We start from the raw sequence: 12913 nt of genomic DNA, 5'->3' as shown, positions 1-12913 counted from the left end.
AATAGCCATAATAGCTGGGGCTGGGGCAGGCAGAAGCCAGGAGCCTCGAACTCCATCCAGGTCTCCCACAGCGGGTGGCCAGGACCCAAACACTTAGGCTACTTCCCTCTGCCTTCCCAGGCACAGTAGCTGGACTGGAAGTGGAACAGCAGGGACTTGAAGATATTGGCATTGCAGGCAGTGGCTTAACTCACTATACCACAACACAGCCATTCAGTCCTTTTAATAACTTGAGATAGGAATTATAACCAGTTTGAAAAAGGGAAAGAAAAAACTGAAGACCTGCGACATTAAATGGCTCAAGGTCACACAGCCACTAAATGACAGATCCAGCAATGTCAACCTAGTTGTCTGGCTACAGTCACCACACTGCCTCCCTCTCACACTCATCCACGAGTTCAATCATTAAAACTTTTATCAACTGTGAGGAGGGGCAGAGGCTCACTAAGGTTTAGGTGTAAGGAGACTCTCCTCCCCACAAAAACAGGAAGGTCTCCATCCTCAATGAACTAACATCTGACCATACAGCTAAACAGTAAAATACAAATAAAATGTAAAGTTCCTCTGGTGCCGTGGCTCACTAGGCTAATCCTCCGCCTTGCAGCGCTGGCACACCGGGTTCTAGCCCTGTTCGGGGCGCTGGATTCTGTCCCAGCTGCCCCTCTTCCAGGCCAGCTCTCTGCTGTGGCCAGGGAGTGCAGTGGAGGATGGCCCAGGTGCTTGGGCCCTGCACCCCATGGGAGACCAGGAGAAGCACCTGGCTCCTGCCTTCAGATCAGTGCGGTGTGCCGGCTGCAGCATGCCGGCCGCGGCAGCCATTGGATGGTGAACCAATGGCAAAGGAAGACCTTTCTCTGTCTCTCTCTCTCACTGTCCACTCTGCCTGTCAAAAAAATAAATAAGTAAAATAAAATGTAAAGTTCAGCATGGCCACTCTGGCTAAATGAAGTGTCTGGAGCAAACTTAAGAGATTACACTGAATTCAGTAATGATGTTCCTTATCTATTTTTCGAACACTCTGCAAAGCTATACATTTGATTTTTATAAATGAGCACATGATCTAGGCAGAGTATTACTATGTTAATTATAGATGAAGAAACCAATACCAGTATCATGTCCCAAACATCCTAACAAAGATGCCACATCCTTTCTATAGGAATTTGTCCAAATCACAACTCCTGCTTCCCCTGAAAGACCTCAAATGGCCAAATTATAAGCTGTCTGGGGATCTACTATGGCCAGCTCAAAAAGATTAATCGGATAAATCCAATTCCTTTTCAAAAATGTGAAATGGGGCAATAAGACAGGCCAGTTAGCGTGAGATGGAACACGACAGAAGTAATGGTGTTGGGCCACCCATGCAGGTCATCACTCTCAGGCAGGGATGATGTCCCTAGAAAACCAAGGGCAGAAAAGAACCAAGTCTCCAGAGACAGCACACTTGCCAAAGCTAAAGAGAGGAGATGCCTCCTCTCCCCTCTGACCCAGACCCCTGCAAAAAGACTTCATTTTCCCAAAAGAAACTTAAGTGTTCTTTGTAGCCAAAATGCAATGACCAAATGCATGCAGGAAGGTGATGAGATCTCACACTCTCTTTCAACACAAAAATGCAGATCCTTGGTGGACCCGGGTGTGGAAAAGACTCCAGATGTAGAAACTGGCCACACAGGTCTCCATGGTTTCTGTTTACTTCCTTGCCAAAGAGGATAAACTTGGCCTGCTCACAGCAACAAGTACAGAAGCAAAAGAATTTGTCTGGAACAGTCCAGAAATCAACCCTTCCATCCCTGCCCTAAGCGACTCCTGACTGCTGAACTGATTTTCTCCCTACTCTATGCATGAAGCTTCTTTTTCTCTGTTATCAAGAGAAGTGAAAAAGCCCACTGAATATCATTGAAAAAGCCCACTGAATATCATACTGAAACAAGTTTTACAACCAGCAATTTCATCTCCAAGTATTCATATGATATGAAAGGTTTGGATCAGAAGAGAAAGTACCTAGAGAGGAGGGTTCAGAAGGGGTGTGGTCACACCTGGCCTGGTGCGCATCTTCTACCTGATCAAGCAAGGGTGATTATGCTGTAACGACACTCCCCTCTTCCAACCCCCTCCTGGGGTCAGCAACCCCAAGTCCCTGTACTCCGCTGTTCTGCACTGAGAGAAGGCAGCCAAAGGGAGCTGGGAGCAGGAGCTTCAGCCAGGTGCAGCCTCAGCAGCTAGAATGTTGGTCTTTCTCTTTTTCTTATGTATATTTATTCAACATTTAGTTGAAAGTTAGTGCAACAAAGAAAGAAAGAAACACACACAGAGAAATCTTTCATCTACTGGTGCACTCCCCAAATGCCCACAATAGCTGGGCCAGGCCAAAGCCAGGAACTCCATCCATATTTCCCTCATGCATGTTAGGGACTCTGCACTTGAGGTATCACCTGCTGCCTCCCAGGTGCACTGGCAGGAAGCTAGATCAGAAGCAAAGGCACAGAGGGATGTTAATTCCATTATGAAGTTCTGGGAGGAATTTCTAGAAGTCCAAGCCCAGGACGCCCTCCACCCCGTGACATTCAGACAGGCAGAAGGGAGGAGAAACAGAGAACCTATACCCTTATTCATAAAAACGCCAGTCTGAATACAGACTGGGTTCTCAGATCATTCCTGATATGCCTGCCTGGTCTATCACATGCACTTCTCTTTTGGTTAGCCTGCTTCCCGCTACAAAACAAACCAAACAACAATAACAAAAAGCAGAGGCAGAGAGGTGTGACTCAAGCCCAGGGATTCCAACATGGGATCCAGGTGTCCCAAGTGGCACCTTAACCTGAGTGCCACAAATGCCCACCTTTTGGGTTGCTTTTCTAAAGTGTGAATAAGACTGATATGTACATGTGACGGGAAATTGGTTGGCCCAATTAATAAAAACAATTTAAGCCTAGCTACCATGTGGGCCATTAGCAAGCGTAACTGTTGTGGGTCCATTGCACTCTAAGAAGCAGACATACAAATAGAATTCAAAACAAAACAAAACAAAAAGAACGTAGATAAACGTTTAAATGAGCACAAGCCCCACTTAGAAGAGACGAGGGTGCATGATGTACTTGTACAGCAGGAGGAAGAAGTATGCTCAGGAAAACGAAGCAAATTTTCAGCAGGTGTGTCGCTTTGCGGGGGAAGGAGTTGTAATTTCTAGATCCTTATATTCGAAAGGCCTAAATGTAATAACCAGTTTAAAGAAATTAAATAATTATGAAAATGACAGGGCTCCTAGATGTGAGCAATTAAAAGGCAAGCATCACATCCCTCAAAATGAAGAATGGGAATACGTTCTCAGAATTGTTATCTACAACGTACACTGAATCTCTTAAAAACTAATTTACAGTTAAAACGATGAAAAACTTAAGAATGGCCCAGTTTTTTTCCATAATCTTCATTTTCCATAAAGTTTTTTGGAAGACCCTTTTATGCACAGATTTCAAAATTTTTTTGCACTACAGTAAGTTTTCAATTCCATTTTCCAGGACCTGTTGGAGGTGCCCTGCTGAGTAGGATGACTGAGTGACTGGTTATGCTGATGGAACCAAGGACGAGGCCAAGCAGAAGACGGTGTTCTTCCATTTGGCACGCTGGGCAGTGCTGGGTCCTGGTGGAGGAGGGAAGCATTGAGTCCGGCTGCCAAAATGAACCACCCACATTCCATCTCACCATAAAAGTCAATGTTTGCAAACCTCTGTGCCCATCCTTACCCCAAGGCAAGCTCGCTTTAGGCGGCTGTTACTAGTTCAGACTGTACAGATCGCTATTGGCCAAAAAAACACTTCCAAGGTGTTTCAGACTTCAAAGGCCTAAACTATTATGTCATTATAATGTTAACCACATAGTTCATGCCTATGTTTCTGAACGTCTGACAAAATGGCATTTAAGAAAATGTATCTGAAATGAAAAAGAATATGCTGTATACTGAAAAATATGATAATCACTTCGCTTCACATAGTGTTAAGGCAAATATCAGGTTGCTATGAGCCAGTCACTATCCTATGGCCATAAGCTAACTCTATCCCACTAAATCGTCCCAAAGAGGCCAGTACTATTATGAAGTTCAGAAAACAGGTAGCGAGTTAAGTAACTTTTTCAGGTCTACATCACTAATGAGCTGAGATGTAAATGCATTGTTGTTCCTGGAGCCCAGGGTTTATGTCACCACAGTGTGATGTCTCTTGGTTCCGCCTACCCCATGTCAATGGCAAATGGATTCAACAAAAGCTTAGACGAAGAGTCCCACATACTCATTTATAGAAGACAAAAAGAGGACCTCATCCTTCAACCTATGTAAGGAGTGAAAAGGATCGATTATGGAAAAAATACCTATTCACATTAATATGAGAATATTTTTGGACATGCTAGGCATAGCAATTAAAATAGTTTTTCTTAAAATGATGGTCAAGAGAGAACTTTGAGATGTGATGACTTTGAACTGCCCTTGTCACGACTGTTGGGGAACAGTTTTTTTTTTTTTAATACTATTTGCTGAACTCTTTACTTATTGCAGGGTTAATCTTATGTGTGTAAAATAGGTCTTAGTAAAAAAAACAGTAAGAATGGGAATAGGAGAGGGAGGAGGAAGAAGGGTGGGAGTGAGGGTGGGAGGGAGGGTAGGGTAGGGAGTATCACTATGTTCCTAAATTTGTATTTATGAAATGCATGAAGATTATATACCTTTTATATAAAAGGTTTCTAGGTAAAAAATTAATTCTATAGTTTCAGTTAAGCATCAGAAAATACACTCAAATAAACACGTAAAGTAAAAAAAGAACAGGAAGAATAGGCAAAGTGCCTTATCCTTTGAAAAATTCCTTTCAAAAGTAAATATTAAGAAGCCTGCTTGAAAAAACAAGTAAATAAAGTCCTATAAATATAGCTACTCATAAAAAGCAGTTTGCTTTGGAAACATTTGACCATGTACAAGTCAGCCAGAACAACTAATGTTAACACACATTTTTCAAATCCTGATGTTTTGAGGAGAAAACATTACAGTCACAATGAAAACAGGAGTCTACAAACACTTTAAAGGCTCCAACCAGGAGGAGGAGGAGGAATTCATGAATCTGCCATCTCAACAAATGTGCTCTGATAACGAGGAATGATGGAATGGAGGGAATTGCAGACTGGCAGATTCTTCAAGGAAGCAAAACAACTAAGTTTTTTAAAAAAGGACTTGGTAAAGCAAGGTTAAAAATCAAATATTTTTTATAAATACCCTAAATCGTATGAAAAAGTTGCTATACATTTTAAATGGCATTATAGGCGCATGAATTTACCTACTGAACTAAATGATTAAATAGTTTATCAAAGTTCATAGGACTTAGAAGAGACAATAATTTGAGCTCTCTCCGGCAACTTTTGAACAGTCAACAAGGAATCCAGTCTAATTTGGTCCTGTTTTCAAAGTTTCAGCTGTTTTGTTTTGACTGATTGGAATGCTTTTTAAAATAGGCATCAACCATTAACCTTATACCCTAGAGCAACTTCCTAATTCTAAAACCACTGGTGACTAACCTGGCCAGAACCAAAGTCCAGGGCAACCCCCTTCACCAACCATAGGTGATCCCCATCGCCCCAACCACACTCTCAAAACCTTCCTCCACCCATCCATCCCCACCCCCATGCCAATTCCAGTATCTCAACCCTTCCAAGCTAAACAAGTTGCCTCCCAAAGTAACATCACCCTTATCTGACAAATTATTCTCTGCTTAAGGGTCAAAGTTAATGAGAACTGCCCCTCTTCTCTCCTTCCTTTCTTCCAGCTTTCAAATCAGGCTCGCCTTCAACCAATAAAAATAACTAAGCTTCAGGTTCCAAAGGGATTGTGAGAATTTGGGGCTGCTATGGACATGTAATATGGGAGCCAGCAGGCAGGTGGGAGGCACTAAGAAACAGACCTGGAGCTGCCACCCCACCAAAAGTGTTCACTGTGCAGGCCTTGCCCACCGTGTCACCTTAGTGCTCCTTGGTTCCGCTTCTGCCTGTGTTGAGAATGATCTGTTCTCTCTTGTTCTCTGAACCCACTCAAGTATAGGCCACCCACAACAAGCAACAAGAACTGCACACACAGGATAAAGAGTCTCTTATCAGCCACCGGCAAAAGCCTAGAACTACAGGTACAACCACCTAAGCCATCCCTGGGGGTGGAGTCCTCCAAGTGAAAATGAGAAGTTTGGAGTCCAGGTCCCTAAAGGTCTACTCACACTCATACTCAAGATGCAAAATTCTGCTCAGACCCCTGGGACACCTCAGCCTGGAGTCCACGGAGACCATGCCGAGCGTACCCAATTCTGGCCATGGAGATTGCCATGTGCAATCCAACTTAAGGCAGGGCGGTCTGCTTGCTGCCGAAATGTTACTTATACATGATGTTCTATAGGAAAATGGAAGGACAACATGGGACGCTCTCTCCCAGAAAACACTTCCAATGACAGAAAATAAAACGTGAACACATCAAAAGTGCAGGCAGCCACTCTTTCGCATCTGTGGACATGAATTCATTTAATGGAAGACATCCTGTGGATGCTCTCTGAAAAAAAGTTCATGAAGCCTGGGCTTCCGACACAGAGTATTAGAGCCAGGCCTTTGATTTTTCTCCCTCCTCCATGCTTGAGGATTTTACAACAAATGAAAGAAGGCATTATGTCAGCTCTTAAGGCACAGACGTAAGTCACATAAGAACAAAGAAGGTTTTATTATCACATTAAGCATCAAGGAGGAAATGTGCTTACTGATAACTAATTCAGCGTAGGTTAGCATTTGCTTTTTTGCAATCTTCTAGGCCAATATTGACTATTTATATCTAAGATTGGAGGTAAAAATGTTCTGCTAGCAAGAAGGTCATTCGGGGGAGAGAAGGGGGGAAAGCCCTTGGATAACAGAACAAAGTGCACAGCAAGGGAAAGAGGTACTCTTTGCCCCACAGTGGTCTATAGAACATTTGCCCTTTCTGCCTATAAAATGATTTAACATTAACCACATTTCACTTTGGCAGCAGAGTGCTACCTCCTGACAGAAACTCCTTCTTAAAAGCCAGGGCTGGGGCGCAGGGTCGGGGGGTACATACATAAAAGAATGTGAAGCAGACTGCCACAGGCCAGTGTCCTGGGCTTTTTGCCTAGGAGGTTTGCTTTCAGTGAGGAGAGAAAATACATTCTCTCTCTCTCTCTCTCTCTCTCTCTCTCACACACACACACACACACACACACTCCAACAACAACAGCTTGCACAGTGAACAGCCTCCCCCCCCCCCTTTTTTTTTGGCAGACTTTCCCAACTAGAAGTTCCAGTGGCTGTGCCCTGAGCCCATTCAAGAATTCCATCTCATAGGAAGTGTGTCAGACACGGTCATCTGATCTTTCAACATTTGCAAGTGCACCTGCTAGGCAAATGGTCTGAGAGCCCTGCAGCCGTATCCCCATATCCAGCCACACCGGGAATGACAGGGCTGTCCGGGACCTGGAAAGGAGGAGCAGCACCCAGCGCCCCCTCCCCCCACCCCGCCAAGCAGCTCTGCGGTTGCAGGAAGCCAGGTGCGAAGTGCAGTGGTAATCCCCTTCTCCCCGCACCAACTTCCCTGTCACTTCTTTCCTAGAGCAGGTAGGAGGGTTGGGTTTTGTTTTCTGGCTTACCTCGAGGTGGCTTCCTCACCTCCCTGTGCATGGCTGTCCCCCACGGCCTGGTCCTTGCCGCTGGGGTGGTAGGCAGTGAGAACAACTCCCTGGGAACTGGAGAGCCAGCTCATGGTGACAGAAGGGGCATAATTTCTGCGATCCTTACACAGAGAAGGAGAATGAAGTTCCTGCCTTGCCTGGCAACTCGCTCATTAGCATCGGCCGGCTCCGCCCCCCGAGGCTGGCGATTCACACGGGGAGGGCGGGGTCTCGCCCAGGGAGAGCTTCCTGGCTCCGGGATTTGAAGCTGTGACTGTAAGTGGATTGGCGGCTGTGGTTCAGCTGGGGGCTCTGCTGGGATACTGCTCCCCTCACGCCAGAGTTATTCCGATCTGATTAAGCTGCCAGATTGTGTGTTCGGTTTTTAATGTAAGCACAGACCGTCTTGGTTAGGAAACAATGAGTTACTGCAGAGCGTTTTCCCCCCTTCCCAATTCCTGTTTCCATCTGATAATTGCTGCTACTTCATGTAACATGAGTAAGGGCATTCCTTAACTCCTTCTCTTCAGCGTCCAAATGAGCCACTGCACCAGCCGGTGCTGCCAGACTGTCAGGAAGAGGCCTTTACCTCGTGAGTCCAGTAGAGAGTGCCCTCCTAAAAATTCCTGTGTGCCCCGAATGCCACTTCCTTTCGTTTAAAAGTCAATGCCGAATACGCTTCTTGCTTTACCAAAACACTTTGCAGGGTCAAAAAGAGGCACATTTCACCACTGTTCCATGTTTTTGCTGTGGGTTAAAGAAATAGCATTTGCTGAGCGTGTACTATCTGCCATGCTCTCTGGGACAAGTGTTTCAGATGTATTACATATTCATTTATATAATTGCATGCTCATATATAGTATATTCTCATTTTATATCCCTTCAACTCCTCTCTCTTACCCTACAAAATAGGTATCGTTATCATCTACCTCCAAGAAAATGATTTATGTATCTGAGAGACAAAGATCCCAACCACTGGTACACTAGCCACATACACGCAGCAGCCAGGGCTGGGCCAAACCAAAGCCAGGAGCCTGGAACTGAATGCAGAACCCTGACCCAGGAGGAGCAGGGACCCAACTACTTGAGCCATCACCTGCTGCCTCCCAGGGTCTGCATCTGGAATTGGGAAAAGAGCTGGATACAGAACTCAGGCACTTCAATAGAGGATGTGCGCATCTTAGCCCCTAGGCCAAGCACACAACCCCAACTCTGTACATAGTAGAAGGAAATTAAGGTTATTATTATGAGGATGATCTAGTAGTCCACATGTCTAAAATTATTCATACACATTTCCAGTTCCATCATTCTATTAACATATTAACATAAGGGGCCAAGGTAAGCCTCTGGATTTAAATAATACAGTTGCTATGCGCCAAAAGCTGGATTTGTACAGGATTCTGGCCAAATTCCATTCTTTTTTACCAACATGCTGTGCTTTGTTTTGTCGATTAATAAACAAGCTCAAGGCATGAAAGAATGCAAGAGATGCTGCTATCCTTTTTCCATAAAAAAAAAAAAAAAAAAAAACCCTCTCCTCTTTTGTGTACCTACTAGTCTAAACTGAAGCTCTTTGTTGATCTTCATGATTGGTCTACCTGTCTAAAATTCCTCAAACTCTCAGTTGAATCATTCTATCTATAAAGTAACAATCATAAATAAGCAATTTATTCATCTTATTCAAAGTCTCTAAAAATGTTTAATCTTTTATTTATTTAAAAAGCAGAGACATACAGAGGGAGGAGAGAGAGGGAGGAGAGAGAGGGAGGAGAGAGAGAAAGGGATAGTGAGAGAGAGAGAGGAGGAAGGGAGGGAGAGAGAGACAGACAGACAGACATTCATTTATCATCTACTGGTTCACTCTTCAAAGGTTCGCAATGGCCATGAGGCAAGGGGAACACAATCCAGGTTCCCCAGTAGACGGCAGGAACCATCTACCTGAGCCATCACTACTGACAATGGAATTGGCAGCAGATTCAAGACTTGAGCCTAGACACTCGATATGGATTCCAGTGTCCTAACCGCTAGGCCAAATGCTCATCTCTATTATTTTTCATACCTACAATGAACTCTCAATGACACAAGTCAGTCTGGAAAAGAGCTTATTATGTCTTCCTCCCTCCTACTCCACAAATGGTTGTTCAACTCTCCATTCCCATTTCTGTAGAGCTCTCCCTACTGCTGCCTTTCTATTCCCATCACCTCAACCACCTCTGGGCCCTATAATTAGATTTTGGCTTCAATCTTACAACAGCCCTTTGAGGCTATCTCCTTGTCACCTCCTGTAATTATTCTGCACATTATTATCACACCCTGCACTGTCCTCTCTTTGCTTAAAAAACTTCACTGGCTCCTCATTGCCCATGGAGCTAGTTCTAAACTTGGGTAGGCCACAGGGGCGTCCTGGTCCACCACCCAAATGATCTTCCAAATCTCACCTACCAGACACCCTCCCCCAGGGTCCTACTGTCACTGCCTGCCCTTCCTTCTACATCTATCTTACTTCTTCCACATGCTGGGCTTTTAGTGAATGCTGAATGGAGGAAGAATTGAATGAATTTAAAAGTGTCTTTTGGGGCTGGCACTGTAGCATAGCAAATAAAGACCCTGTCTTCAGTGCCAACATCCCATATGGGTGCTGGTTCAAATCCCCACTGCTCCACTTCCAGTCCAGCTCTCTGCTATGGCCTGGGAAAGCAGTAGAAGATGGCTGTTCTTGGGCCCCTGCACCCGTGTGGGAGACCTGGAGGAAACTCCTGGCTCCTGGCTTTGGATCAGCCCAGCACCGGCTGTTGCGGTCATCTGAGGAGTCAATCAACAGATGGAAGACTTCACTCTCTCTCTCTGCCTCTCTGTAACTCTGCCTTTCAAATGAATAAATAAATCTTTAAAAAAAAAAAAAAGCAAATAAAGTGTCTTTTAAAATTCTACAATTTTAATATAAAAGGAGGACACACTAGACAAGGGGTTCCTATGCAAAACTGATACATACTAATGGAGAAATGTGCACCAGTTTTGGCCAAATGAAAAATCTAGAAAGATCCAGAGGGAAAGTAACATATTTTTAGAGAAGATGATTTTGTCTTTTGAACGACATTTGTGGGAAAATGATTAATGCCTCACCCCGTATTCACCCATGTCTTTTCTATAGCCCTCTGAAGTGTGAAACTATTGCAATCCTTCTGTAAGACGACTGTTGGTGGTAGTCCCTTAGAAACTCTTCCTTTCCCCCAGTTTCCTACCACCCCTTTCTGTCCTGGACATCCTTTTCATCATCTTCCTTTATTTATCTCCTATTTTCCCTCCCTCATCTTTAGTCTGTTGGGGTCACGCCCATCTCTTAGCAGCCATGAGCACTGACAACTCTCATGAGACAGTGTAAGGTAAAGGGGGATTTTGCCCAGCTGCAACCCAAATAATGATTAAAGATCTAGATCTTTGCCGACTTACAGTCTCTTCACTTGTTCAGTAATAAATAAACCACACTGTACAGGCTGAAATGTACATGTTTCACAAGTTAAAGTAATATGTGGGTTCACAGTAACCACGCTTTTTAATTTCCATGAGGCAGAAAATGGGAAACAAATTGATTCACATAGTTCATTACGTAGCATTGGAATCCTACTCATTTAACATTCAAGTACATGGCAAATCTCTGAACTCCCCCTTTTCTCCCAAGCTCTGTTTTTACTGCTCTGGGGGTGTTGCCCAGCCCATGTAAACAGCAGGTGGGATTCTGCTCTGGTGTAGGTACCACAGCCTTAGATATAGGACATTAAAAATGATTTTCAGAATCTCCCTTTGCCCCTGGGAATCCAATCTAACACTATGGTGCCTGGAAGGCCGTTCTTATTTCATAAACCTCAAGCCCAGCAGGGTGTACTACATTCCATTCCTTATGCCACAGACTTATTTTAAGAAGATAAAAGAAAGAAAATGCTCTTTGCCGTCCTTCCGTGAGCATTTCAAACGACCACCGAGAACCTTGGAGATGCTGATATTCCCAGCTATTGAGGACATGTCAAACATTTCCTGTTATGAAACATCTTACAAAGTAATTAATACAAAGCCAGTTTCAACATTCATTTCATTCATTCCCTTTCAAAGGGTATGCTAGATGTCAGAGGAAGGAAAAGGAAGCCGTAATCTGTGTACTCATACAGGTTGTGAAACACAGGGCAGAGATAGTACCAAAGCAGATGACGATTTGACAGCTATGTTCAAAAAGAATGACAAAAATGTCTTATCTTAGGGTCAGGACTAATCATACCAAACAGTTTATTAATTGGCTTTCATATTTTGACTTAGGAGCCTCTTTAGTAATCTGTTTATTTTTGAAGGGAATGAAATGTTAAATTTGATTAGAATGGAATCACTATTAAAATGTTCTCAATTGTTCCGTTTCAAAAGGAATTATTTGAAAAGAACGTGTATACTGGGTCACGGTAAGACGATGGAAAGCCTGTGTAGGGACACAAAATCTTGTTAAAAAAAAAAACAACAACCTTTCGATTAGCAAAGTAAAAGTCAATTTACAGCCATATATTACAACAAGAACTTGAATACATTAATCATCAACTGTGACGTTACAGTTTTACATGGCTGATGGCATCTGGACTTATAAAGTAACCTTGACTAATGAAGAAAGAATGTTCTAACACCTTCTACTGATGTTTTACCAATCTTTTGCGTAAATCTTTCTTGGCAGCCTACACACTAGCCGGCTCCGTGCTGGGGAACTATGACTGAAAACTACCTCCTATATAGAATCTAACTTACTTCCTTGGACACTGTTCTCATTGCTACTCATTCTGTTTCTGGAAAACAACAAAGAATATGCCTTTACATGCTTTCTGGACAGTCCTAAAAATTTCTGTATTATTGTCATATTTTCTTAACTGCTCCTCCAGTGAGAAAATTCTAGCCGTGACTGGGATAACTCCTAACTGCTGCAGCTAGAGACCTATTTGGGCTTCCAGGCAAACATCTAGAAAAGCTCTTAGAGTTAAAGTGCTTACTCCAGTAGGCAACAACTGCTAATTTTTGAATGCTTGTCCTTTATGCACAGTTTGTCCTTTAATTGTCACAATAATCCTTAGATATTAGAATTATGTCCACCAAAGTGATAAAGAATGGGAGGTCACCCAGCTCATAGGTAGCAGGACAAGGACATATAAGCCTGAGTTGATGTAGCCACTGAACCTGAGCTCTTTAACATTATAAAAGTT

General features: G+C 43.5%; 1 protein-coding gene across 2 annotated transcripts in view; it reads right to left on the bottom strand.

The window, feature by feature from the left end:
* Positions 1-12913, bottom strand: part of ARHGAP18 (Rho GTPase activating protein 18) — a 189736-nt gene that overhangs the window by 123422 nt on the left and 53401 nt on the right. Inside the window, exon 1 of one of the 2 annotated variants that reach the window (XM_002714727.6) lies at positions 7665-8044. The exons of the other annotated variant lie outside the window; for it this stretch is intronic. Coding sequence (XP_002714773.1) covers positions 7665-7777 — 113 coding nt within the window. The 5' untranslated portion in view covers positions 7778-8044. Of the gene's footprint in view, positions 1-7664; positions 8045-12913 lie in introns of those variants that run through there. 2 annotated transcript variants of the gene reach the window in all.

This window comes from Oryctolagus cuniculus, chromosome 5 (assembly GCF_051225735.1).
Source record: "Oryctolagus cuniculus isolate XC-2025 breed Fujian yellow rabbit chromosome 5, ASM5122573v1, whole genome shotgun sequence".
Lineage (NCBI taxonomy): Eukaryota > Metazoa > Chordata > Mammalia > Lagomorpha > Leporidae > Oryctolagus > Oryctolagus cuniculus.
Note: the sequence above shows the minus strand (reverse complement) of the source record. Positions and strands in the feature narration are given on the sequence as shown.